The sequence below is a fragment of the Piliocolobus tephrosceles genome, chromosome 9, assembly GCF_002776525.5.
Source record: "Piliocolobus tephrosceles isolate RC106 chromosome 9, ASM277652v3, whole genome shotgun sequence".
Lineage (NCBI taxonomy): Eukaryota > Metazoa > Chordata > Mammalia > Primates > Cercopithecidae > Piliocolobus > Piliocolobus tephrosceles.
The window spans coordinates 84,532,762-84,560,730 of NC_045442.1; the positions used below are offsets into that span (position 1 = coordinate 84,532,762).

Genomic DNA, 27,969 nt, shown 5'->3' on the forward strand with positions numbered 1-27,969 from the left:
GTGCTGTATTCAAGAGACCTATTTCATGTGCAGAGACACATATAGGCTCAAAATAAAGGGATGGAGGAAGATCTACCAAGCAAATGGAAAACAAACAAACAAAAAAAAGGCAGGGGTTGCAATCCTAGTCTCTGATAAAATAGACTTTAAACCAACAAAGATCAAAAGAGACAAAGAAGGCCATTACATAATGATAAAGGGATTAATTCAATCAGAAGAGCTAACTATGCTAAATACATATGCACCCAATACAGGAGCACCCAGATTCATAAAGCAAGTCCTCAGAGACCTACAAAGAGACTTACACTCCCATACAATAATAATAGGAGATTTTAACACCCCATTGTCAACATTAGACAGATCAACGAGATGGAAAGTTAACAAGGATATCCAGTAATTGAACTCAGCTCTGCACCAAGCGAGCCTAATAGACATCTACAGAACTCTCCACTCCAAATCAATAGAATATACATTCTTCTCAGCACCACATCGCACTTATTCCAAAATTGACCACATAGTTGGAAGTAAAGCACTCCTCAGCAAATGTAAAAGAACAGAAGTTATAACAAACTGTCTCTCAGACCACAGTGCAATCAAATTAGAACTCAGATTAAGAAATTCACTCAAAACCACTCAACTACATGGAAACTGAACAACCTGCTCCTGAATTACTACTGGGTACATAACGAAATGAAGGCAGAAATGAAGATGTTCTTTGAAACCAGTGAGAACAAAGACACAACATAACTGAATCTCCGGGACACATTTAAAGCAATGTGTAGAGGGAAATTTATAGCACTAAATGCCCACAAGAGAAAGCAGGAAAGATCTAAAATTGACACTCTAACATCACAATTAAAATTTCTAGCAGAAGGCAAGAAATAACTAAGATCAGAGCAGAACTGAAGGAGATAGAGGCACAAAAAAATCCTTCCAAAAATCCAAGAATCCAGGAGCTGGTGTTTTGAAAAGATCAGCAAAATTGATAGACTGCTAGCAAGACTAATAAAGAAGAGAAAAGAATCAACTAGATGCAATAAAAAATGATAAAGGGGATATTACCACTGATCCCACAGAAATACAAACTCCCATCAGAGAACACTAGAAACACCTCTACGCAAATAAACTAGAAAATCTAGAAAAAATGGATAAATTCCTGGACACATATACCCTCCCAACTAAACCAGGAAGAAATTGAATTCCTGAATAGACCAATAACAGGCTCTGAAATTGAGGCAATAATTAATAGCCTACCAACAAAAAAAGTCTGGGACCAGACAGATTCACAGCCGAATTCTACCCGAGGTACAAGGAGGAGCTGGTACCATTCCTTCTGAAACTATTCCAATCCATAGAAAAAAAGGCAATCCTCCCTAACTCATTTTATGAGGCCAGCATCATCCTGATACCAAAGCCTGGCAGAGACACAACAAAAAAAGAGAATTTCAGACCAATATCCCTGATGAACATCGATGCAAAAATCCTCAATAAAAGACTGGGAAACCGAATCCAGCAGCACATCAAAAAGCTTATCCACCATGATCAAGTGGGCTTCATCCCTGGGATGCAAGGCTGGTTCAACATACGCAAATCAATAAACATAATCCAGTATATAAACAGAACCAAAGACAAAAACCACATGATTTTTCCAATAGATGCAGAAAAGGCCTTTGACAAAATTCAACAGCTCTTCATTCTAAAAACTCTCAATAAATTAGGTATTGATGGGACATATCTCAAAATAATAAGAGCTATTTATGACAAACCTACAGCCAAAATCATACTGAATGGGCAAAAACTGGAAGCATTTCCTTTGAAAACTGGCACAAGATGGGGATGCCCTCTCTCACCACTCCTATTCAACATAGTGTTGGAAGTTCTGGCCAGGGCAATCAGGCAGGAGAAAGAGCTTAAAGTGTATTAATTAGGAAAAGAGGAAGTCAAACTGTCCCTGTTGGCAGATGATGTGATTGTATATTTAGAAATTCCATCATCTCAGCCCAAAATCTCCTTAAGCTGATAAGCAACTTCAGCAAAGTCTCAGGATACAAAATCAATGTGCAAAAATCACAAGCATTCTTATACACCAACAACAAACAGAGAGCCAAATCATGAGTGAACTCCCATTCACAATTGCTTCAAAGAGAATAAAATATTTAGGAATCCAACTTACAAGGGATGTGAAGGACCTCTTCAAGGAGAATTACAAACCACTGCTCAACGAAATAAAAGAGGACACAAACAAATGGAAGAACATTCCATGCTCACAGATAGGAAGAATCAATATCATGAAAATGGCCATATTGCCCAAAGTAATTTACAGATTCAATGTCCTCCCCATAAAGCTACCAATACTTTCTTCCCAGAATTGGAAAAAACTACTTTAAAGTTCATATGGAACCACAGAAGAGCCTGCATTGCCAAGTCAATCCTAAGCCAAAAGAACAAAGCTGGAGGCATCACGCTACCTGACTTCAAACTGTACTGCAAGGATACAGTAACCAAAACAGCATGGTACTGGTACCAAAACAGAGATATAGACCAATGGAACAGAACAGGGCCCTCAGAAATAATACCACACATCTACAACTATCTGATCTTTGACAAACCTGACAAAAACAAGAAATGGGGAAAGGATTCCCTATTTAATAAATGGTGCTGGGAAAACTGGCTAGCCATATGTAGAAAGCTGAAAGTGGATCCCTTCCTTACACCTTATACAAAAATTAATTCAAGATAGATTAAAGACTTAAATGTTAGACCTAAAACCATAAAAACCCTAGAAGAAAACCTAGGCAATACCATTCAGGACATAGGCATGGACAAGGACTTCATGTCTAAAACACCAAAAGTAACGGCAACAAAAGCCAAAATTGACAAATGCGATCTAATTAAACTAAAAAGCATCTGCAGAGCAAAAGAAACTACCATCAGAGTGAACAGGCAACCTACAGGATGGGAGAAAATTTTTGCAAGCTACTCATCTGACAAAGGGCTAATATCCAGAACCTACAAAGAACTCAAACAAATTTACAAGAAAAAAACAAACAACCCCATCAAAAAGTGGGCAAAGGATATGAACAGACACTTCTCAAAAGAAGACATTTATGTAGCCAACAGACACATGAAAAAATGCTCATCATCACTCACCATCAGAGAAATGCAAATCAAAACCACAATGAGATACCATCTCACACCAGTTAGAACGGTGATCATTAAAAAGTCAGGAAACAACAGGTGCTGGAGAGAATGTGGAGAAATAGGAACACTTTTACACTGTTGGTGGGACTGTAAACTAGTTCAACCATTGTGGAAGACAGTGTGGTGATTCCTCAAGGATCTGGAACTAGAAATACCATTTGACCCAACCATCCCATTGCTCAGTATATACCCAAAGGATTATAAATCATGCTGCTATAAAGACACATGCACATGTATGCTTATTGCAGCACTATTCACAATAGCAAAGACTTGGAACCAACCCAAATGTCCATCAATGATAGACTTGATTAAGAAAATGTGGCACATATACACCATGGAATACTATGCAGCCATAAAAAAGGATGAGTTCATGTCAGTTGTAGGGACATGGATGAAGCTGGAAACCATCATTCTCAGCAAACTATCGCAAGGACAAAAAAACCAAATACCACATGTTCTCACTCACAGGTGGAATTGAACAATGAGAACACTTGGACACAGGAAGGGGAACATCACACACCAGGGCCTGTCCTAGGGTGGGGGTACGGGGGAGGGGTAGCTTTAGGAGATATACCTAATGTAAATGAAGAGTTAATGGGTGCAGCACACTAACATGGCACATGTATACATATGTAACAAACCTGCACATTGTGCACATGTACCCTAGAACTTAAAGTATAATACTAAAAAAAAAACAAGATATACAAATGGTCAACAAACATGAAAAAATACTCCACATCACTAATGATCAAGGAAATGCAAATCAAAACCACAATGTGATACCACCTCACTCCTGCAAGAATGGCCATAATGAAAAAATTAAAAATGATAGATACTGGCATGGATGTGGTTAAAAGGGAACACTTCTACACTGCTGTTGGGAATGTAAGCTAGTACAACCACCATGGAAAGCAGAGTGGAAATTCCTTAAAGAACTAAAAGTAGAACTACCATTTGAACCATCAATCCCACTACTGAGTATCTACCCAGAGGAAAAGAAGTCATTAAACATAAAAGACACTTGCACACGCATGTTTATAGCAGCACAATTCCCAATTGCAAAAATATGGAACCAGCCCAAATGCCCATCAATGAGATATATATATAGATATAGATAGATATAGATATAGATATAGATATAGATATAGATATAGATATAGATCACAATTTCTTTATCCTCTCATTCCATGAAAAGGAATGGAATAATGGCATTCACAGCAACGTAGGTAGAATAAGAGACCATTATTCTAAGTGAAGTAACTCAGGAATGGAAAACCAAACATTGTATGTTCTCACTCATAAGTGGGAGCTAAGCTATGAGAATGAGAAAACATAAGAATGATACAATGGACTTTGGGGACTTGGGGAAAGGGTTGGGAGGATGAGGGATAAAAGACTACATGTTGGGTGCAGTGTACACTGCTCGGGTGATGAATGCACCAAAATTTCAGTAATCACCACTAAAAAACTTATTCAAGTAACCAAACACCACCTGTTCTCCAAAAGCCTATTGAAATAAAATAAATAAATAAATAAAAATAAATTTTAAAAATAAAGGTTGGCTATGACTATTGATTATGGTGATTATGGTAGGAATTCAATAAATTAGTAAATTACTGTCTTTAGGAGGTACCTATTAGACTAGAACCATATTAGCATAGTCTAGCAAATAGTGCTCAATGAATGCTTTCTGGATGAATAGGTGGATGGGTTTGTGGGTGGCTGGGTGGGTAGATAGATGGATAGGTAGGTGGATGGGTGGATGGATGGGTGGATGGGTGGATAGGTGGATGGATGGATGGATGGATGGATGGATGGATGGATGGATGGATGGATAGATGGATGAATGGATGGATGGATGGATGGACGGACGGACGGATAGACAGGTAAATAAGTAGATGACTGGATGGATGAATCAATAAATAGGTGGGTGGGTGGATGGATGGATGGATGGATGGATGGATGGATGGATGGATGGATGGATGGATGGATGGATGGATAGACAGGCAAATAGGTAGATGAGTGGATGGATGAATCAATGAATAGGTGGACTGATGGGTGGGTGGATGGATGGATGGATAACTGTAGTTTACTCTAATGTAACTGGTAGATGCTAACAATATTCAAAGCAGAGTCTCCACATTACTAACACATGCCCTCATCCTGTAACTGTTTTTCCAGTGATGCCACACAAAGACCCCAGGTGTTCACCCCTACCTCCTTAGGGTAATTGCCAAACTCAGCCTGCAAGGCAAGGACCCCTAGCTGCAGCAGCATCTCTTCATTGCAGTATAGCCTCTCCTCCAGGATATCTTTCCGAAGCTGCAGGTAAAACTGGTGCCTTGTCAGGCTGTGCCTGGGAAAGAAGTAGCAATAAAGAAAGTTGGGTTGCTAAGGGAAAGGGAGAACATTAGCACGAGTGGGTTTTCTCACTGTGGGAAGTTGGGAAAGTAGAGAAGACGAGATGCAACTCAATAGAATTCAGAGGCAATGCCAGCAAGACAAGTGTGCTCTCCTCCATTTACGCCATGTCTCCTGCCCCTAGTTCAGGATTACTCACTTCACACAAACTTACAGAGGTGTTTCTTGCTCTGGTTTGAGTGAGGAAGCTAATAATCAGTTCGGTAGTGTTTCTAATAAACAAAGAAATAAAGAAGCAGTGATCAAACCGCAAACCCATGTCTCTGTCTTCTAACCCTCATGACTGAGCTGCTGAGTTGTGTGTTGGAGGTTAGGGGGCATTTTGGGGTCACAGACAGAGAATTTTGACCTTGAGTGGAGTATGTCTGAAACAAAAGGGCATATTCTCATTTTGACCAGGGCCTGCATGAAAAAAAAACCTGATTTTTCCCCTTTGTTCTGTCTTGATCAGAATCCAATCAACAGAAAACCAACCACAATAGCTATTGTTATTTGTATGTAATTTACAGTTTGCAAAGCATTTGTCGATCCATTACCTCTCCATCAGCCTGGACATACATAAATCCCTTAAGGAACAAATGAACACATTTGCAGCACTCACTGGAGCATCCCGTAGTGGCTGACAAAGAACTTTATCCTCAGGAAGAGTGTGAAGGTATTCATGGAGGTCTTCTGAGGTTGCTCTCTCCAGCCTTCAGGAGCTATTTTGCACAATCTGGTTTCACTGTCCAGGAAAAAAAACTCTTTGCCTGAAATAGAAATAGAGCATGTGTGGAGGGAGAAGCAGTAGGGAATGCACCATCCCTCAGACTCACAGCCCTAAGCCCTACCCAGAGGGTCACACACAAGCAGGGTGAGCGCAGGAGTGGGAGGTAAGTCTTTGCGTACCTGGTACCAAGGAATCTTTGTTGGGGTTGAAAGGTGTTAAGAAGGAGCAGACAAAGAGGAGAGGATCAAGTAAGGAAAACTCAGCACTGAGAGGAGAAAATAGCATTAGTTATCTTATCTTACAAGCTGTTGCTTAATATCTGCCTTCAGCTATCATCTTATGGGTATAAAATGGAAAATCAACAAAAGGAGTTTCACTAAGTTTGTGCAATGTGCCAGAACCCTCCACCTCAGCTGGACCACCCTGTTCCTCCCCAGCCATGGAATCCTATGGTCCAAATATGTGTGTCCTCCCAAAATCCATATGTTGAAGCCCTAACACCCAATCTGATGGCATTAGGAGGTGGGGTCTTTAGAAGGTAACTATGTTTAGATGAGATCATGAGGATGGGGCCCCCATGATGAGATCAGCGTCCTTATAAGAGGAGGAAGACACCAGAGCTTCCTTTCTCAGCCATGTGAGGACACTGTGAAAAGGAGGCCTCTGAAAGCCAGAAAGAGGACCCCACCAGGAACCAAATCAGCTGGAACTGTGTTCTTGGACTTTCCAACCTCCAGACCTGTGAGAAAGGAGTGTCTATTTTTGAGCCACCCCCTCTGTAGTATTTTGTTAGAGTGGCCTGAGCTGCCTAAGACATGGTGTAAGTGGAGTCAATTTGCCCTTTGACCCAAGTGGTTCTAGATTGAAAATTCCACCAACCCAAGCTCGGGACTTCAAATCCTGGCAAGTGTGTTCTCCAGTACCTCTGGGAGGAAGGCTGAATCAGCCTCAGCCACTGAAGGCCCCTCCCTCACTCCTCTGCTCTCTTCACAGCAAAACTCAACACCTCCAGTGCCCCCGGCCACTCCTGGGGACTGCTGCAGGTCTGCCCCTGTCCTGTTCTACCACACACTCAAAGTGGCTCCGCCTTCTCAGTGGTCTACCCTTTCAGCCCAAAGCATTCTCTAGCAGCTTGCCTGGGCACAGAAGTCCTGCTAGTTTTGGAAGGCAGAACTTTTAAACTGGTGACCAACCTCTTCTCCCAATGCATATGCATGCTGGGGTGGGAAGGGGGTGTCCAGGGTTTAAATAGCAGTCACCACACTGCACTCAGACCTCCATCACCTCTGCCACCTGCCTCTGCCCTTGCTGCTGAATCTGATGTCCCACACTGGACTCACCCTTCCCTTAGGATGAATTCTTCCCAAGAGATAGGCAGTTCTCCACCAAAGGTTGGTTGGTAAACCCTCCCAAGTTGGTCTATATCCAAACCCTAGAGGTAGTCACTTTTGAGTGATTTCCCCAAGATGACCCTAGCTAGGCAGTTGTAGAATTGTCCACATGGGAGGGGCTCAGGATGGCCACCTGATTGGGAGTAGGCAGGTAGGATATAAGTGGATTTGTGAGTGCAGGTGCACTCACAATGCAAGCACACTGGATTAGATTGCATGTTATAGATCAGTAACAATACAATTCTTAAAGACACCTGTATTCACACTTTATGGAAGGTCAAGCAAATATCAGTTGATCACATCAAAGCATATAACAGTTGTTCTTATTTGGGAGAGAGATCTTTATAAGGTCTGAGAACTATGGGGGTAAGAACATGCTGTCACCAGCCCTGCTCAGTACAAAAAAGAATCATACAAGTTCGTGAGCTTCTCCTACTGCAAATGGGGAAATAGAGGAACACTGAGATATGACACCTAAGCCAGATGGGCTGGGAGAGAGAGGATTTTGCCAGAAGGCCAGTGTGATACCAGCTCAGCCTCCACACAGCGGTTAAAGAGATCCAGCTGTGGCAACATGATATTCACAGTAATGGTGTGAAAGTTATCAATACCAAAATGAGGTCACTTATGTCTAACCCTAATAAAGTGCAGCCAAAAGGCCATGAGGGAGGGGCACTCATGCATTTGCCTATACCGAAAAACACCACAGGAAACGTTTTCCATACTGTCGCTTGCTACATGAGTCACACAAGGATAGCCAGCAGCACAAGGACAGCCAGCTGCACAAGGACATCTAGCCATTCACACAAGAACACTTGCCTGACACTCTGTCTTCACCGATGAACTGATGTCAACTCCTGCAATAAGCCCCTGGAATCAATCATCTTTTTGTTTCAAAACAACTCACATGTACTTCTCTCTTTTGTCTTTAAAAGCTTCCCCTTCCCCCAGCCTCCTGGAATGCACCTGTAGTCCTCTAGAACATGCATATCCCGGATTGCAATCTCCTGCTAATTCCTGAATAAACTCTTTCTTTGGAAAGCCTGTCTCTCTTTGTTGTTATTTTAGCTTGGCAAAACCTGGTGTCAGAGATGTGGGATCCAAAAAGGACAAGCCTTTTTCCATATCAGTGACCGCAGAACCACGTGCAGTGCCCACTGGAGTCCGCTGTGCTCTCTGCTTCCAGGAATCATCTTTCTGCTGGTGCTAAGTTCTGTCTTGGATTCGAGCACCCTCGTTTTGGCTGAGCTTTGACTTGATTTGAGATCTGGTTTTATAGGTGTGAAGGACATGGTCCTTCTTCTGAGTATTCTTTTGGTTTCACTTTTGTAGGGGATTTAGCATCCTTTCTGGTGAGTCGGTTGTTTGTGCACAGAATTTAAATTGGCATCACATAGACTTTTCAAACATAATTCACCCCATGAATTTTTAAGCTTACGGGCAAATGATACCAAAGACAATTTAGAACTCCAGTGGCCAGATGGAGATCATTTGAACTGCCCAAGCGTGTTTCTTCCTTAGAATTAAAATGAGAAGACTGCAGCTGTAAGGTCAGTTTGCATGGGGCACATATTTCAATTGGCATCTTGAGGCTTCAAAACGCATTCAGGACTCAAAAATGCCTTAATACAAATATCTCAAAGCTAGCTGAGACTCATTTCTCTCCAGAACCTTCCCTCCCCATCTACGATTCTTCCTCCTCTTTGTCTTCCTCTAGCTGAACTCCTTTTTCCCAAACTGCTCAGCTACTAACCCAATTCTTCTCTCCATGACCACCAAGTCATCTTTTAATATGTGAATCTTCTAGGGAAGTTCTAGATGGGTAGAATAAAGAAGTTAAACTCTGCCATTTGGGCCTATCAGCTATTTAAGTTAAAGACACTTTTAAGTGCACCTTTAAGAGCAGGTGCAAATTGGCCACTTTGACCTTTGTGTTATTTCTTAAAGAAGATGAAATTCCCATGTGATAGTCATCCTCCCTCTCCTGGAAGGAAAGGCAACATCCTTATCTTCAAGGACAAGAAGTTTAGACAAAATACCACACAGACCTTATTGGAATAACTCTGATCTTTTAAGCCTTCTCATAATTTAGTCCCATTTTCACAATTAACTGTTCTTTGTCCAACCCAGTAACTAATTTGTTGGAGTCTTCATCTTCTTATGGGGGCTCCCATACCACATAAAACATTTATTATGCTTTTCTCCTGTTGATCTTTCTTATGTTAGTTTACTTCTCAGACACAGCTGGAGCCTGTGAGGATAAAGGATAGAAGTGGTAATTTTCCGTCCTTACAGTTTCTGGCAATGAGGATGGCACCCTAACAGGCTGGACACCCCACTCACTCCAGCCTATGGATGAGATGCTGAGAGGCCGACAAAAGTCTGCAAAAGGTGGGGATTCTTTCCAAAGCCAGCTTTCCCAAACATCTATGGGTAGTGCCTGGCTAAGAGAAGAAGGTAAAAATTTTTTCTTGTCCCTTCTTTTCTAAATTTGAATTGGCAGGAGAAAAACATTTGTAAGAATGTTCTCTGAATTGTGACTTTTGTGAATTTGGTTCTAGGTTCTAACATAAATAGCTCTTTTTTTTTTTTTTTCTTAATCTCTGTCTTCTGTGTGATTTACCACAAGGATAAAAGTTACAATAAGACTCTCCTTTCATCTTGTTTTATGTCTCAAGAGCTCTGAAGCCAGTAAGGATATCTTCTCTGGTCTCCACCAGCTGGGCCGTGGAGAGATTGTCAGGTTTGCATCAGATGGCTAGCCAGCTGACTGGGAGTCTGAAACACGAAGCGTCTCCTTGTCCCCGAGTGCCAGCTCCCAGGGGAATTTGTCTCAATTGCTTCAACCTCCACTACCTTGTTAACAAGGAGGGTCTTCGTTTTATATCTTTGGGAGAAATGTTGGATCTCGATGGAGGTACTGCATTTTCACACTCTTTTTGTGGAAGCCTCTTGCATCCATGGTTAAGCCATAAAAGGCTACTGGCTTTGAGTCACAATTGAAGTGGCTATACCTTTGGCTATTTGGACTTTTATATTTAAAAGTATTTTTTAGACAGCTCTCATCCTGAACAACTGTCCTGTTGGGACACGTGAGATCTGGCTTGGCGGAAGAAAACACACACTTTTATAAATTAACTATTTTCTCAGAAAAATAGAACTAACCTAAATGTTTTTCGAGTTTAGGTGATCTGGTATAATTTTTGGTAAACAAAGAAGCTAGTTTAAGTTTTTTGGTTCAATTAAAACAGGCATGTGTGGAGACTCGTCAGCATTAAACATAATACAGACATATCACTTCTTCTATATGGATTTATTGAGCAAAGCGTAAGTATGTTTAAGATGGTAAAATTATAAATGTAACCTAAGAATGAAACACACAGTAAAAATAAATTGCTTGATGTGTGACAAATGTGACAATGAGAAAAGAGATTTAAGAAAAGCCACATGTTTTAACTTTTAGGTCCTTTGCTTCTGTGGTATTTTTTAATACTTGCCTGATTTACTAAACAATTAAAATAACTTAAGATAATGACTACATTTGTTTAATGTCTAATGGAGTTTTCATAAACAATTCAAACATAATTGTTAAAACCAAGTGAATTGATAAATGTAAATGTAAATGAAATAGAATATCAGTAAGCTTTACAACAATGATTACGTTTTATAAGATACATCTACCTAAAATGGTTTACAAAATCTTTTTGGTTACTTAAAACCTTAAAGTTATAGTACGTTAAATGAAATGATGAATATTCAAGTAATAGACCATTTTCAAAGATATAATGCTGAAACATTAGTTGTTGAACATAAGTTTAAGTTTATAAACTTTTGTCTGCTCACTGTAGAGGAACAAAAGATATTTGGGTCTGTTAATTAAAATGCTGTATGCTATACTGAAAAAATGTGCTATGAGGGAGCATATATTTCTAGGTGTTATAAAATAATGTTTTCACAAATTTGTAAAAGGCAGTTTATGATTGCTTACTTTCTAATTTTCTGGTTTTCATTAGAAATTAAAGTTACCAAGAGTTTTTAAATTTCAATTACTATGCATAATTCTGTATACAAAGTGTACAAAAAAGTAAGATATGTTTGGGTGAGAAAAGTTATAAGGAAGATATGAGAATGTGTTTTTATTTGTTGTTTTTTAAAAAAGTAATTTTCTCTAGTTGGAGGTTAGTTAAGGATTGCTTCAAAACGAATAAAGAAGGCCAGGCGAGGTGGCTCAAGCCTGTAATCCTAGCACTTTGGGAGGCCGAAACGGGTGGATCACGAGGTCAGGAGATCGAGACCATCCTGGCTAACACAGTGAAACCCCGTCTCTACTAAAAACTACAAAAAACTAGCCGGGCGAGGTGGTGGGCGCCTGTAGTCCCAGCTACTCGGGAGGCTGAGGCAGGAGAATGGCATAAACCCGGGAGGCAGAGCTTGCAGTGAGCTGAGATCTGGCCACTGCACTCCAGCCTGGGCGGCAGAGTGAGACTCCGTCTCAAAAAAAAAAAAAAGAAAAAAAAAGAAAAAAGTGATATTAATAAAACTGAATAAGAACATTATAAATAGTTTGAGAAAATTGCAAAAGGTTTATGGAAGCTGAATATTATGAAAGAAATTTTTGTGTGATCAAGGTAATTAAAATTAGAAGAAAATTCTTTATGTTTTTCTAAAACTTGAACCTTAATATCAAAAGCATACTTGTGAAAAACTATTATTTTGTCTTCTCTGTTAATAAAATAAAGTTATATTGCAGTATTAGCCTCTGCTGTTAATATTAATACAAGATGTTTTTCCTTAACTTTTTAGTAATTGGCCTAGAAAACAAAGATTTTGTATTTTATCAAAATAGTTTCTTGTGCTCTCTGCTGTGTTTTATTAGGTCTTTGATTACTTAAAAAAGTGAGTCTTCTCAATATTAAAAGAGCTAAGTTTTGACTATTATGTATTTGCCTTTTGAAGCCTTTTAATTATCACTGTGGTTATATGAATGGCAATTATTTCACAGTGACCTGTGATTCTATTTTGATTAAGAGTTTTAAACCTTTTGACAGCTTTGACACCTTCCCAAAATCAAATTCTAAATTGAGTCTTTCTGACCTTGAATTTACTTTGGGTTTTTCCAGCTGGACCCTTGGAAGCAACAAAGGATATGTCCCTCAACTTGGAAAAGAGATATTGAACTAATTGGGTTTATTCAATATTTTAAAATGCATGGGAAACATTGTCCAATAATAAGTGGTAAGAAAACGTTAAGTTATATTTACAAATATAGTTTTGATATAAATGTTCCTAAAAGTGTACTAAATTGCTAGAACTCTGGTATGGCTTAGTATAATATTTGGTTATTATGTTAAAATGATATATGCCATAGAAATAACCAAATTTCTCTGTCAATTGCTGGTTAAATCTCCTCAGATTTGTAACCATGATCATTCTAAGTCCTTGTCATCCATGGAATATTACGGTGTTGATACTTTTCTAAACGCACTTGCAATCAGCTACAGTCCAAAAATTGCTTTTTCTTCAAGGAGGTTCACAGAAAGGATGAAAAGAATTCTGACAAGTTACAGGTTTCTGATAACTTCAAGATAAAACCACTGGACTAAGGAAAAATGTCCAGGACACTAAAGAAACTGAGTTTGTGAAACTGCTAACCAAGATCAAGCAGAACAAGAATTAATTACATGAGGCTGAATGAATGGATGAAAAAGAATAATGGGTTTTTATAATTTTTACTTGAAATTTCACTGGTTCTTTAAATGTTTTGTTTTCTAGATTTAAGGAAACTTTTTCCTTGTACGTTATTTATAGTTTACAACAAAATAATAAAGTATACTCTTGTGAACAAAATTAAAATATTTGCTTTTTCTCTCTACCTGATCCAACCAGAATTCTAAAACTAATCATAAGTATTCTTATTTTTATGATAATATAGTCATTTATATAAGTTCAATAAAAATATGCTCTCTTTATAACAGGATACAATATTTAAAATTGGTTATATTACTAAGGCTTTAACTTGGATGTCATATTTGAAAATGCACATAAGGTAACTTCAGCCAAACTGAGGTTTGTCTTGATTTGGCCTCCTAGCCTTGTGAGACTTAAAAGTCCAGGCTGAGATTCTTATCAAAAGTTCTAGCAGAACAAGCTTCAAAGGAGCCTGCGTGGTCAATCACTATTCTTGATACACTTATGTCAATACTCAGGCCAAACTTGATGAGGCTAAACTTACTTAGCAAACAAATTTATCTTATTGTGATTATCTTTAGTAAAAATGGGGGTAACTGTAGATAAGAAATTATGCTTCTGAAGGAAGGTGAAAACCGTATTACACCTGTTATCTGACTGTAGTCCTGTTCATTGCTTTTGTGTGTTTCTAATCTACCTGTAGACTGAACTGGACCTTGAATTCTTCTTGTTTCCTCCAGTATCTGGAGAACTAAGAACAAGAACTGCCCTGTTCCTAAAGCCCTATAAACTGAAGCTGGACAACTCGATGTAAAATTCTAGGAATAAGTCTCCCGCCTGGTGTGCGAGCTACACAGAGAGTTCACCAAAATGCCCAGTGCTGGTCTAGTGCTTCGAAATGACCACCAACACCTAGGAAACAGAACAATGAACTCCAGAAAGACTTAGCCTCAGAGCCATTCCTTCCAAACCTCCATGTTGCTTAAATGAAGCTGAAAGAGGTTTTGATATCAACTCCTACTTGCTGGTCATTTCCCTTCAACATGAGACTAGAACGACCAGGAAAGGTCCATCTCAGCACTGAGGAATAATCAAAACCTAACCACAGGATGATCCAGTAGTGATGCTTTCAGAACAATAACTTGATTGGAGAAATGTAAACATTATCAATACCAAAATAAGTCACTTTTATTTAACCCTACTGAAATGGAGCTGGGAGGCCGTGAGGGGGGTCACTCATGCTCTATACCTATAATGAAAAACACCTTAGAAATTTTTTTCCAAACCACAGCTTGCTACATGAGTCACACGAGGATAGACAGCAGCACAAGGACAGCTAGGCCACACAAGCACAGCTCGCCACTCACACAAGAACACTTACCTGACACTGTTTTCATTAATGAACTGATGTCAACTCCTGCAATAAGCCCTCGGAACCGATCATCTTCTAGTTTCAAAACAACTCGCATGTACTTCTCTCTTTTGTTTGTAAAGGCTTGCCCTTGCCCAACCTCCTTAGATGCATCTATCGTTCACTACGGCATGTGGATCCTAGATTGTAATTTCCTGCTAATTCCCAAATAAACTCATTCTTTGGAGAGCCTGTCTCTCTCCACTGTTATTTTAGGTTGACAGCAGAAATAAAGAGTCTCTAATGGAACGTCAGAGAGGGAAGAGGGTATAGAAATCCCTTTTCTTGGATATTTAGAATGGAATCTTAATTAGGCTCCTAGGGTCAGGGTACTGAGTCCCCATTAGTCCTGCATCATTAGATGGAAATGCTTTTAACATTTGCTTGTTTGTCTAACTTCAGTGCCCTGAGATCAATCAACCAGATCCAGCAAGCCACAGAAACCCACATCTTACACTCATTATTTCCTGACAATCTTCTGCACTTGCTTGATGCTTTATCCATGAATACTTGAAGCCCTCGTCACACTGACTAATGTCAAGGTATACAAAGGGAGGCACCCAAGTCTCAAACAGTTTTCCCAGAAGAAACAGAGCTCAGGTACCCAGACACCCGAGTTACTGGAGGCACCAGGCCAGCTGGGAGTTGCCCAAGAGATGCTTACCTTTCATATACGCCAAGCCAAAGTAGGTGAGTTCCTCAAGCTTGGCAAAGGACGTTACGGCATTGAAGACAGCTCCCACTGTTGACTCGACATCACATTTTACCTCCAGGTGCTGCCCGTTCAGCAGGACCACACAGAGGTCCCTGAGAGCCAAATAGGATTTCCCTTTTTTGGTCTGAAAACAATAGTATCAATTACACTATAATTATAAGTCATTGAGCCTTTAGTGTGTGCTGGTTACTGTACTAAGCACTTTACACACACTGTTTCACTTAATTGACAAACAACTCTAAGAGATGAGTATATTTACAGTTCCTATGCAGCAGATGAGAAACTGAGGCTCAGAAATGGTAAGAGTCTTGCCCAGGGTTTGCAAAGTTTGTAAGGCAGGAATTGGACTCAAATCTGAGCCTTCTGCCAGGCTCAGCAGGGGCCAGGAAAGCTGGGAGGCCCGTCTGACTGATGTCTTTCCCCTGCGGAAATCCCAGCTGCCCCTTGGGTTCTGCTTCCTAAGAAGGTCACCCAGGGCCCTCATCAATGAATTGTATGGCCCTGGATCATTCTGTCGATCTGACATTTCTCCCCAGGCGCCAGCAGAGCACAGGTTAATTAATTCTAAACTTCAGAGAGAATTTGGGTGGGTGCAGATCCAAAGAAGAGACAGAGCTGGAGCAAGCGGATTACCTAGACTCTAGAAATGGGTCAGCAGAGCCAAAGAGCCTCCAGAGTCTGCCTTCTGCCTCTTCATCTCCCACCACAGCCCCACCCCGACCACTGTCGCCTCGGCTCAGCCTCCTGGACAGTTTATCACCAGGCAGCCGCCTGGGCCATTCTGCCTGTGTCTTTGCACATATAATACCCACTGCCGCCAGGGCTCTTCCACTCCCTCCCCACGTGGCAAACTCCTATGAGTCTGTCTGGTCAGGCTCTGAAGCCCTTGTCTGTGGCTCTTCCTGAGTATCCCCATGTCCCAAATCCCAGCCTGGACCTCCCCCAGGAAGTTCTCTTTAGAAGGCAGTCATGGAGAGACACTAGCATATGTGGCCTTAGTGCCATCGAGACCTTGCCTGTGGTCACACCCTGACCCTCCTGGCACCCAGGGGCAGCCTACGCACTCCAAGGGCCAGAATCGATCTGAGGACCCTGTGGGAGGGGGTTTCCCACAAGTTGCTGGGCAGGGCTGATCACACAGGCACACTCCACGCCACCTTGGTTCCCACACTTGCTGCACACCTGAGTCACCTGAGAGGTGAGGGGACCACCCCCAAGATGATTCTGTCAGTCTGGCACAAGGCCTGGGAAATCAATATCTTGTAAAGCTTCCCAAGTTGATTCTGCGAGAGCCAGGAAGGCTGGGAGGCAGATCTGACCCGCTTCTTTCCCTTGCAGAAATTCCAGCTGCTTCCTGAGAGGGCTGCCCAGGCCCTCAGTGATGAATCGTATGCCCGCCAGTGATGGGCCCCTGCTTGAGTCCATTGCTCTGAAGCTGCCCTCTGGGCAGTCTTAATAGCTGTGTCTTGGAATGTGTGTTTTCTAAGTGAAGTCCCCAGGACAATGAGCGTGTATACAAAGCTTCGACTTTCAGCAGTCCTGCCTCCCCTCCTCCTTGGAGGGTTCTGGCTGCCAACTCCTCTGCTCTCTGAATCCCCAGGCCTGGCCCAGCCTCCCCTGCCCCTTCGTCCTCCCCACACAGTGACCTCTGCTGCCCTCCACTGAGGGCAGCCATGGCTCTCACTGTCCCCTAGTGATGCCCTCCTCAGGGGCTGGTGGAGGAAAGGTCCCAAGTAGGCACATGCACCCAAGGCATGTCAGAGCAACCATGACAGTGGCTGTCCCCACCCTGGGTCAGCAGCATCAAAGCTCTTTCCATGGGCGATTCAGCAGGGAGAAGCCTCTCACCCACTCAGCTCCCAAGCCAGGTACCAAATGCATCTCCATACAAAGGGTGTAACCCCTTGCAGGGACCACTGATTGTCTGGGCTGGGGCAGCAGAGTCATGGGAAGGGAGCTTGGGCTTTTTCACCCTGCGTGGGGCATGGTGCATGGATCCAGCAACTGGTGTGACAAAGTCACAGGGCAGGGTCCCAGGTACCTGCAAGGGTCTCTGTCCACCCCGCGAATATCCCTATGCCCAAGAGAATATGACATTAAACAGCGAATAAAAAATAAAAACACCATGACATGCTGAGACAGAGAAAGTACACATGGAGAAAAAAGAAAATGTTTTATATTTCAGCTCCTATGGTGGCTGCTTTTGAACACAGGATGCTGCCTCTTCACGTTTCAGCGAGCCTATTTGCCAGTGTTTCCCATGGGACAGTCATGCTGTGAGGGGAATCTGTTTTGTTCCCAACACCCATAGGGAAGCAGAAGGAAAGGGTGTGTGTACGAAGAACTCCACTTAGAGGGAGACATAGGGAGCTACATTGACTAAGGACCCTGGGGACAGGAAAGGAGGGGCTAAAGGAACAGGGGCAAATGCTCCAGTCCAAGTCAGACAAACAGACCGAGTGACATAGGAAACCCTGGAAATGAGGCCTCCCCTTTCCCAGGTAATGGACAGAGGTCCAAAAAGTCTTTTATTGAGGGAGCCCTCAGTCACCCTCATGCCTTTCTGGCATCTTTCTAGAGGCTAGGGTTCAAGATCCCCTCTGAGGATTGTAACTAGGCTCCTAGACCTGATGTGTAGGTCTAGATGCTCACCCCGGACAGAATTGGGACAATAGCACCGTTTCCATCACCTGGAGTCTTGGTACCTAAGCACTGCACAAGCATCCCTGAAGAGCAGGGGAAGCTGGTCCCCATCACAGCAGGTCTGGCCCATCTACCTGGTGGGTAGAGGAGTCTCCAGTCACGTAAACCATGTGACCACAGGGATGTCAGGAAGGGGTTCCTGGGTGAATTTTCCTTTCTTCCCCTCAGCTGAGGGCTGGTGATTTGAAGGAGATGGGCAGAGGTGGGACTGGCCTGAGGAGGCCATGGCTCTATGACTTGCAAGCCCCATAGAGGAAGTGTCTTCAGAAAGTTGTAGACCCCCAGAGTGAGCCACCCTGACACCCCCAGCCCCTCACACACCAGTCTCCTTAAGTTTAGCATTTTCATGCTTTGGGTAACTCAGTCTTGCATACTTGGGGTGTAAAAGTTATCATCCCAATTCATACTTTTTGTGCCAGTGCAGAGGGACCAGGCACACAGTGGGTGCCCAGTCAGCGTGTGCTACATGAATTGATGCAGTTGGTCATTGCATAGGAATTGGAGTCCCGGGTTAGGCAGGCATCCCACTTGCACTGACCAGTTTGCTTCAACACTTTCAGGACTCAGGTGTAGAGGGAATGATGTCAGTGCACTGAAACAGACATTCCCTTGACAGGGGGGTACATGGAAGCTGGGATTCAATGGGATTTTGCTGGAGTAAGCCAGAGGCGGGCTCATTGGTGCTCTTCAGTGCAGGAAGGACAAGTGGTAGGTGATGCAGGAGCCTGGGAGGAGAGAGCGTCTAGCCACGCCCCACTCTAGCCCTGCCTCCAGGAGGCCCTGAACAGAGGCCCAGAAAGCCAAATTGACAATGTGTGCGCTTCCAGCCCTGGGGGTTGGGGAGATGGGAAAGGCTCACATTCAAATACTCAACATTGACTGAGAAGCTCCCAGCCCCAACTGGGCCCTGGACAACAGAGATATGGACCTGAACATGGACAGATACATCCTGGGGAGCTCAGGGCGAGACCAGCCACACATGGGGCTCTGCAGGGGACATGCTCAGGCTCTGGGGTAGGAAACGGACAGCCCACACAGTATTTGCCCTTCCTGAAAAGCCCACACGGCTCACTCTTTGTCTTCACCCAGTCTTTGTTCACAAGATGCCTCCCCAGAGCCACTTCCCCATCTAAAAGAGCACACTGTCCCTCCTACCACCTGCCATGCTCCACCTTCTTCCTTTCTTCATTGTTTTTTCTGTTTTTGTTTTTGTGTTTATCACAAATCACTACCTGGCATTCTTTTATATTTGTGCATTTGTCTGTCTTTGCCTCCTCCTTCTAGAATGTAATCTCCACACGAAAAGGACTTTGTTTCATTCACAGCATAGGTGGGAGCCTAGAATAGTGCCTGGCACCTGGTAGATGTTTCACAGCATTCCCTAGCTGAGGCTGGGAGGGCCAGCAGGACTCAGCTGGAAGTCACATGGGGCCCCTTTAATAGGCCAAAGGGAAAACAGCAGCAGTGGGAGGTAGTGATGGTTCTGGCAGGGGTCTGGGGGAAACTGAATGTCACTGGGGTGTCCCCACGTGAGACCCCGTTCAGACACAATTGGCCTCCCGCAACTGCCCACTTCCCTCACCACCCTCCATCCCTGTCCAGTCTAGCCCAGTAGTTACCACAACCGATCCTGGCAGATGTAGTGTCATCGGGGCCTCTCCAGCCAACAGGATGAACTCTGGCCTGGAAAACTGGAGGAAAACAGTCACATATGGTAGAGAAGACGACAGATTCCAGGCTTTGGGTCTGGGCTTCCCCCATGATGCACCTCTGCAGCCCCCACCAGCACACATTCCCCAGAGCCAGCAGGAAACAGGCCAAAATGGGGCTGACCTGGGCTGAGGCCCTAGCTAAACGGTACATCTTGGAGCAGAAGTCTTACAGGTGGGTATAGGGTATCAGCAACGTTCTGGCTCTTAAGTTGGGTACAGGGGTGTTCGGGGTGAATTATAAGTTTCATAATTCACACAGAACTCCATCTTTTGTATGTATAAAAAGTATAAAATGTATTGTATAATATAAATATAAATGCAATAAATATTTTTAAAAAACAAAAACACTTTTAGATTTAGATGAGCTGAAACGTTTTCTAGCTCTAGATGTTGAATCAATAGCTTAGTGGGCAGCTCTTGTTCTCAGTGTACTTGTATTACACTTGACCCAGAAAATACTGCAATACCCATCACTAGCTAGACCCAGCTATCCCCCTGTGGGGGGCATATTCTCAACCCATTCTACAGGTGAGGAAATTGAGTCTCCTCACCTTTGGAAAAAAAAATGCTTAAGAAGTTCATCTGAGTCATATAACCAGCAAGTGATAGGGTTGGGTGGGGCTTCTGTAGAGCCCTCAAGGGTACCTAGCAGGACTCTTGTCCCAAGAGGCCAAAATTCCAGCCCAGAAGTGACTTGTGTCCAACAAGAGTTCCCAACAAAAGTATGTTTAGTGACTGATTAGGAAGAAAAGCCAAAGGAGGTGGACAAGGCCTCTCAGAAGCCCTCTTCACACCCTCCACCAAGTTCGTGGAGGCCAGAGAAGGGCCTAGGAGGACAGTGGGGGCCGGGCCGGGGTATGGGAACCATAGCCCAAACAGGAAGAGGGACATCCTGAGGCTGTTTGCAGTTCAGCTCAGTCGAGGGGCTTTAACTAACTTTGACAGACAGAAAGGCACATTTCCTCTAACCCTTTTATCCTCTTCCTTTCTTCATTGTTTTTTTTTTGTTGTTGTTTTGTTTTTGCTTTTGTTTTTATCACAAATCACTACCTGTCATTCTTTTATATTTATGCATTTGTCTGTTTTTGCCTCCTCCTTCTAGAATGTAATCTCCACATGAAAAGAACTTTGTTTCATTCACAGCATAGGTGGGGGCCTAGACTAGTGCCTGGCACCTGGTAGATGTTTCACAGCATTCCCTAGCTGAGGCTGGAAGGGCCAGCAGGACTCAGCTGGAAGTCAGCTTAGGGTTACCCAGCTGGAAGAACGACTCTCTCCTCCCTAAAGAAGCCCTCCCTGCGGCCCTGGATCTGTGCTCCTGCCTTTCACCTGTGCAGAAGGCCCCTTCCAAACACATTCTGCCTTGTCAGCTCTCGAATCACATAGCACGCTCTGCCACCACCCTGCGCAGGGTGGCTGCAAACTTCCTCTAGGGTGGGACCCAATGTCTTCAACCCTACATCCTACACAGTGTCCCCCACAGAGCCTGCCCCAGCAAGACCACACAGTGAATGCCTATGCCCTAACTTGCAAATTTCAGGTTTATGTTGGTCCAATCCTATAAACCTCAGCCCAGGGAAGTTGTCCCCTAGAAGACCGGCCCATTTTCAGCCACTGTGCCGGCCACCCACAGCTCCCGGCTCAAGCCTCCTTGAGGAGTGCCCTTCAGCCTTCTTTTGCTTACCTTGCTCCTTCTTTGCAGAAAACCCCTTTGAGAAGGAGTTGTTGGCCATGAGCTATCTGCTGCCGAGTGCACAGATCCAGAGCTGAGCCTCCGGCCCTCCTGCTGGTCCTGGGGATCTGCTCCTGAAAGAGCACTGGTCAGGGGTTGAGAAGGGGTGACACACTTAGCAATGACAAGGGCTTCCATTGCATGAAAGACCACCTACACAGGGGCTCAGCTGGGCAGGGTGCACCCACTGACGCATGTCACCTTCTCCCCCACCTATGGGGGAGTTACATCTACTTTTCAAGTGGCGGAAGCTGAGGCCTGGAAAAGCCAGGCTGCACAGCCACTGGGGTGTGGTGGGGTTGGAGGTGCAAGGCACAGTCAACTTCTCCACCCCATGGCTCTGCCTCTCTGTTTGTGGTGCCAGGACCACAGGTCTGGAGCAACCACCCAGCAGGTCATGGGATTGCAGTGGTTCTGGCTTCTTTAGAATTTGATATATTGCTCAAATTATTTTGACAATAAAATATATTATTTAAGGAATCGGGGGTAAAAATTGTTTTCATTGGGAAAATAAAGTTTTAAATGGCAGGAAAAAATAATTGCAAGATAAACTCTACAATAGCCAATCAGGGCGCCAACTATGGATTTGACATCAACCATGACAAGACACTGTTACAGCCCTCAACAGTCAATACGTGAATAAATAAATGACCCGAACTTCAAAATGAACAAGGTTCCAGGTCCAGGAATACACGAGCCCATCTAGGTTTTGATCTGATTCAAGCATCCTAAGTTAGACAAGTGCAAAAATGTTCACAATTCTTCTCCCTGATCTGCACCCTTTGCAATCCGACTTTGCATCCTCCTGCCATCAAGAGAAGGAGTCTATTTCTTACTCCTTGAAATGGGGCTGGCCTTTAGGTTTGACTTGGCCAACAGAATGATGTGGAAATGATGGAAGGCCAGTTCTGAAGGCTTTATGCACCTCACCCTCCTCTCTCTTCTCTTCTCTTCTCTCTCTCTCTCTCTCTCTCTCTCTCAGTTCCTCTCTCTCAGTTCTGCCATTGTCACGAGAACAATCCTAGGCTGACCTGCTGGTGGAGGAGAGCCAGAGCTTCCCAGACAATGGCCATTCATCCCCCAGGAGAGGTTGGCTAGCCGAGTTGAAGATAGTCACAGATGCAGGAAGGCTTTCAGCAGAGTCTAGAAGACCTCTCAGTTGAGCACAGCTTAAATGACCAACTCACAGAATTATGAGCTAAATATATAATCGTTGCTTTTAGCCACTGTATTTTGTGGTTGCTTGTTAGGCAGCATGGTATGGCAATGGATAATGGCAACAATATTGAGGCACGCTGTCGCTCTGCCACTCGGCCTGAATATGGTTCCCAGGGGGAAACAGGATGCCTTGACAGCACAGCTGCCACCAGGCCCCTCATCATCTTGGCTTCGGATCTGCTTAAATGCGGCTTCTTCAACTGCTAATGGAACAGCATTGGCATTTTCTGGAGGGGTAAGAGGCTTCTCATTAACAATCAGTAAAGAAATAAGGTACCGTAGCCCCCACACCTATATCTCACATCAAGTTCACAGCACCCTGCAGGCCTTGCTGCTTACCGGTTAACAAGGAGGCTACAGTGACTATGTGTTGAGGTGCTCCAGTGGGGCTCCGGCGAGCTCTGGGTCTCCATGCTTCTTTCTGAAACTAACCAAGCAACATGGTAGAGGGCATAGGCAGAAACCAAGATCACGGCTTTCTTAAACCAGGCATCCCAGAGCATGAATGGCGTCATGACTTACTAGTTGTGTGACCTTGGTGAAATTACTTAACCTCTCTGAATCTGTTTCTCATGTAGAAAACAGAAATGACAGTTATAGAGGGTTGGAGGGAGAGTTACAAGGGAAAATAAAGCCTAATGGCAAAGTGCACCTTGTTTTAGAGACAACAAACGATAACAATAATTAAAAAAAAAAAAAAGCTCAGATTTAGTTGAAAGTAGAGAACGGTAGATTTGAAGATTATTCCAAAAAACACTCTTTTAACACACCCAGAACAATAACTGGAAAAAAATCAAGTTTTTCTTTTCTTGTTGTTTGTTTTAATTTGGATTTTCTCAACTTGGACAGTTAGAACTCATTTTTAAAGTTTGCATTTGATATAAATAACTGTGTTAAGTTTTGTCCCCAAATAAGACTTTCCTGGGAACACAGGTGAGTCCTAAGCTCAGCCCCTTCTCTTCAGTGGCTTCCTGAAAGAGTGGCATTTACATAAACTTTCTCTGCCATCACAATGTGAATGTGTGGCCCATACAGGGCAGGAAACAATAGAATTGGTACCACTGGCCCACGCAGGGACTGCTCAGGGCACGTACCCACCTCTGCAAGGATGCAGACACTCCGAGGCCTGTGCCGCTGGGCTCTCACTGCTTGTCCCATGCAGCCTCTTCCTGAGCAGGTAGCTTCTGTTCTGCTGCACAGAGGAGCTTTCCTCCACAACTCTTTTCTCCACCTGGGGGTCAAGTGCATCACACATCCACATACCAAGATAAGGAGGGGGCGTTTTTATAGATACATGCAAACTGGTTGTCAGACTGAATCAATGTGGAATTGTCTGCCCTACACAGTGAGCACCTAATGATGTGTTCTCTGGCACCCAGAATGTGCTCTGTACCCATCCCCCACATGCACCCTGAAGGCACTTCACCCCCCACTCCAGACCTGCGCACTCACACACATCTGTGCCTTTGTTCATGCATTCCCTCTTGGGGGCGCAGAAGCTCCTCTGTGCCCACAAGACCCAGAACTGTGTCCTCTCTACTTCTAAGCCTCTCCACCTCTGCCCTCTGATCACCTTCCCTTATCACTGCACTCACACCTGGCTCTGTTGCACCATGTTCCCTGAGTGTGCTGCTTGTCTGTCTCCCCTAACATCTCTGTGTGCTCTACGCACTGCCATAGCACACCTAATGCAGTGCCCAATGAATGCTGATAAGTGACTGACATCTACTTTGCAGGTCCCTGATGGAAATGTTGCAGGTCAATACAGTGTCTATCCAAGGACAATGGCACACCAGTGGATGGTAGACTTCAGTGTCTTTCAAACAAATATAGTCCACTTCCCCCACCAAATCGTCTGGCTCAATTCACAGGAGCCACAGGTTCCCATGCCAAGAGAGAAAGGGTCCAAGAAGGAAGCCTTCTCTGATGGAAAAAGCCTTCTCTGATTGACTGTTGCCACTCTCCACCTTGCTGTCCCTTCATCTCCATCCACATGGCCCCTCATTAATCCTGGTCTCAGCTCTCCAACTTGTCCCTGGACAAGTGCAGCCACCCAACTGGTCTCTAGCTTACCTGTCTTTGGTTCCTCCCAAATACAAACTTCCTTATATTTTGTGCCATAGGCACCTCACTTGCCCATCCTACCCCAGCTCCACCCGGGTCTCATGGGGGACCAACTCCAAGGTGCCATTCCTGCACCAGAGCTCCCCAGGGGGCCAGGCTGGGCCTGTCTCCAGCTGAGACTTTATCCTTCAACTTGTCAGCTGTACTACCATCACTCGCCTCTCCCAGGAACATTTCCCTAATAAGTAACTTGCACAAGAATCCCTGTCTCTGGGTTAGCTTGGAGGGAATCCAACCTAAGCCAAATGCCTCCCATGTGCCATGCCCCTTGCTGCACTCTGGGGACTGCACAGGGCAGCAAGCAGCACAGTGTGACAAGCACAACAAAGGACCCCCTGCAGGTATAAAATAGCAGAGGGGAGGGTACCCAGGGACCACAAAAACGAAGTCAGGGAAGGCTTCTGTGCAGAACCTGGAGTTGAATTTTGAAAAGAAAACTGAATCATGGGTTCTAAACATGATTGCTTTATGTAAGGAGGCACTCACCAAGATGTCAAGGGTCTTACCCATGTGAGAAACTGGGGCTTGCCCAAAGGTCTTTGTCAGCACTGCCCAATAGAACTGCAATGACAAGAATGTTCTAGATCCACCCTGTTCAATAGGGTCGTAACCTGCTACAAGTGGCAACTGAGCACTTGAAATGTGACAGATGTGACTGATTAGTGTAATTTTTTATTTTATTTTAGTTAATTATAATTTAACTAATTCTAATGTTAAGAGCCACACAAGGCCAGTGGCTACTGCTTGAAAAACACGGTTCTCTACTGACCTCGGAAATGGTGCCCAGAACCAAGCCAGCTAGCTTTCTAATGTGGAGACCGGCAGGGGCTGGGTAGACCGACACTTCTTTCTCATGAACCCGACAAGCTTCCAGAACCGATTGCAATGTGCACCGCCGGTGAGGCTGGTCTTCACACATGGTCAGCAGGATGGAGTGCAGGGGCTCACGGAGCTGCAGGGGCTGGAGGCAGACAGGGCCGGTGAGAGGAGAGAGCAGTAAGAGCTGCTGCTGCGAGGCAGCATCTTGTCAGGCAGGCCTTGGAGACATGGAAATGGGTGTTCCCACAAGCAACAGAGCAGATGCCTGCTCCTTCTGGAGAATTTAAGGACAGACACAAGATCCATCACTGAGGCCGCAAAGTGCAGAGCAATCATCTCTGCATCAGTTCTGTGTTACCGGCTGCTTTCTAAACCAGAACACCCTTCTGCCCAAGCATGCTTGGAATGCTCATGAAAAATAGATGCTTTGACAAGATGGACTTCCACCTGTGCCAAGCACCCCGAATCAAACCAGAGGTCAACCTTTCACTCAAGTTCACCTGCGCAGCTTGTCATTGTATCCAGTCACTCATGGGATCTCACTGGGCCTTTCCCCTGGAATGTGAGCTCCAGGGACATACAGACTGTGGCCTATTCCTGTTCACTTCGCAACAGCCAGCAGTCAGCACAAACGCTCAATCGTTGTTGGTTGAACTTTATGTCACGTGTACATATCGAGCAAAAGAAAACGGAAGCATCTTATAAGCATTTCCCTCGTGCATTCAAATGATCACAATTCATATGAGAAAGGCCTCAAATTCAGATTCAAAATCAGACTTTTCTCAAGCTCAACCCACACTGCAGGTCACTTTCCAGATAAAGGCTGCACTACTACTTCTTGCCAGGGAGCATCAGCTGTGAGCACCTATCTCTGTATACAGCCAAGCTGCTGAGTCCTGCCGTCACAGTAAATCCAGCCACACCAGATACAGTCCCTGCCTTCAGGAAAATAATGGTGTGATGAGAGAGACGATCACTAAAAGAGACAAACACCATAGAGGATGACGAGGGCTTTGACTTTGGGAAGCACAGGCCATGGCACTAATGTAGAGGAAGGGGTTTAGCCAAGGCTAGAGTTAACTAAGAGGAAAGTGGGGAGTGAGGTGCTGGTGAAGGGATCAGTGTGTGCAAAGGCATGAAGGTGCAGATAAGCTGACATGCATCTGAAGGGAACGGGATTATGAGCAGGACAGGGCCTGGGGGAAAATGGCAATGTGGGGTCCCTTGTTCAAAATTATTAAGAATTCCAAGACAGGGATACCAGAGCATTAAACTAAATGCAGGACCCTGTGCTATGACACAGGGTCACACACCCAGGACACACACCCAGGAAGCCAGTCCTGATTCTGGCAGATTGCCAAAGGGGAGCCAGACGGAAGAAGGGACCCTATCCTAGGCTCCAGGTGTGTCTCACTGAGAAGCCAGAAGGCAACCCCACGGGCAGTGAGGCGGCATTACAACAGGTTGCATGTGACAGCGGTGAGCTGGTCTCTCTTTTAGAAAGACCACCTAGGAAATGCCGGATGTTGAATTGGAGAGGATGGGGTGAGTAGAAAGAAAGGCAGGAAGGAAGGAAGGGAGAAGGGAGGGAGCCAGTCTGGCCGAGTCAGCTGAGCAGGGCTCTCCAGCATGTGTTCTTGTGGCACCAGTCTCTAAGGAATTGTTATAGTGTCAAATGGAAATGTATACAAACACTTCTATTCTGTAGTCAAAAATTGTGTAAAACATTAGGATATTTTTGTGTATATCTTTTTTGAGAGGGTTTTGCTCTGTTGCCTAGGCTGGAGTGCAGTGGTTCGATCTCCACTCACTTCAACCTTCCCCTCCCAGTCCCCGGGGTTTAAGCGATTCTCATACCTCAGCCTCCCGAGTAGCTGGGGTTACAGGCAAGCACCACGACACCCAGCTAATTTTTTTATTTGTAGTAGAGATGGGGTTTTGCCATGTTGGCCAGGCTGGTCTCGAACTCCTGAGCTCAAGTGGTCTGCCTGCCTCAGCCTCCCAAAGTGCTGGGACTGTAGGTGTGAGCCACCATGCCCAGCCAGGATAAAGTTTAAAAGTTTCTAGGCTTTAAACCTTGTAGTCTTTAAAAAATGACTCTAAAAACTATTTGAGAGGGAGATAT

At 44.2% G+C, this 27,969-nt stretch overlaps 1 protein-coding gene across 2 annotated transcripts in view; it reads right to left on the reverse strand.

The window, feature by feature from the left end:
- The window catches only part of FRMPD2 (FERM and PDZ domain containing 2), a 127,839-nt gene that overhangs the window by 68,955 nt on the left and 30,915 nt on the right, over nucleotides 1-27,969 (reverse strand). For both annotated transcript variants that reach the window (XM_023230174.2, XM_023230175.2), the window contains 8 exons: nucleotides 25,795-25,986; nucleotides 24,000-24,132; nucleotides 23,241-23,328; nucleotides 21,636-21,768; nucleotides 19,859-19,930; nucleotides 15,486-15,660; nucleotides 6,224-6,371; nucleotides 5,419-5,557 (listed from right to left, as the gene is read on the reverse strand). In XM_023230174.2, coding sequence (XP_023085942.2) covers nucleotides 5,419-5,557; nucleotides 6,224-6,371; nucleotides 15,486-15,660; nucleotides 19,859-19,930; nucleotides 21,636-21,768; nucleotides 23,241-23,328; nucleotides 24,000-24,132; nucleotides 25,795-25,986 — 1,080 coding nt within the window. The remainder of the gene's footprint in view (nucleotides 1-5,418; nucleotides 5,558-6,223; nucleotides 6,372-15,485; nucleotides 15,661-19,858; nucleotides 19,931-21,635; nucleotides 21,769-23,240; nucleotides 23,329-23,999; nucleotides 24,133-25,794; nucleotides 25,987-27,969) is intronic.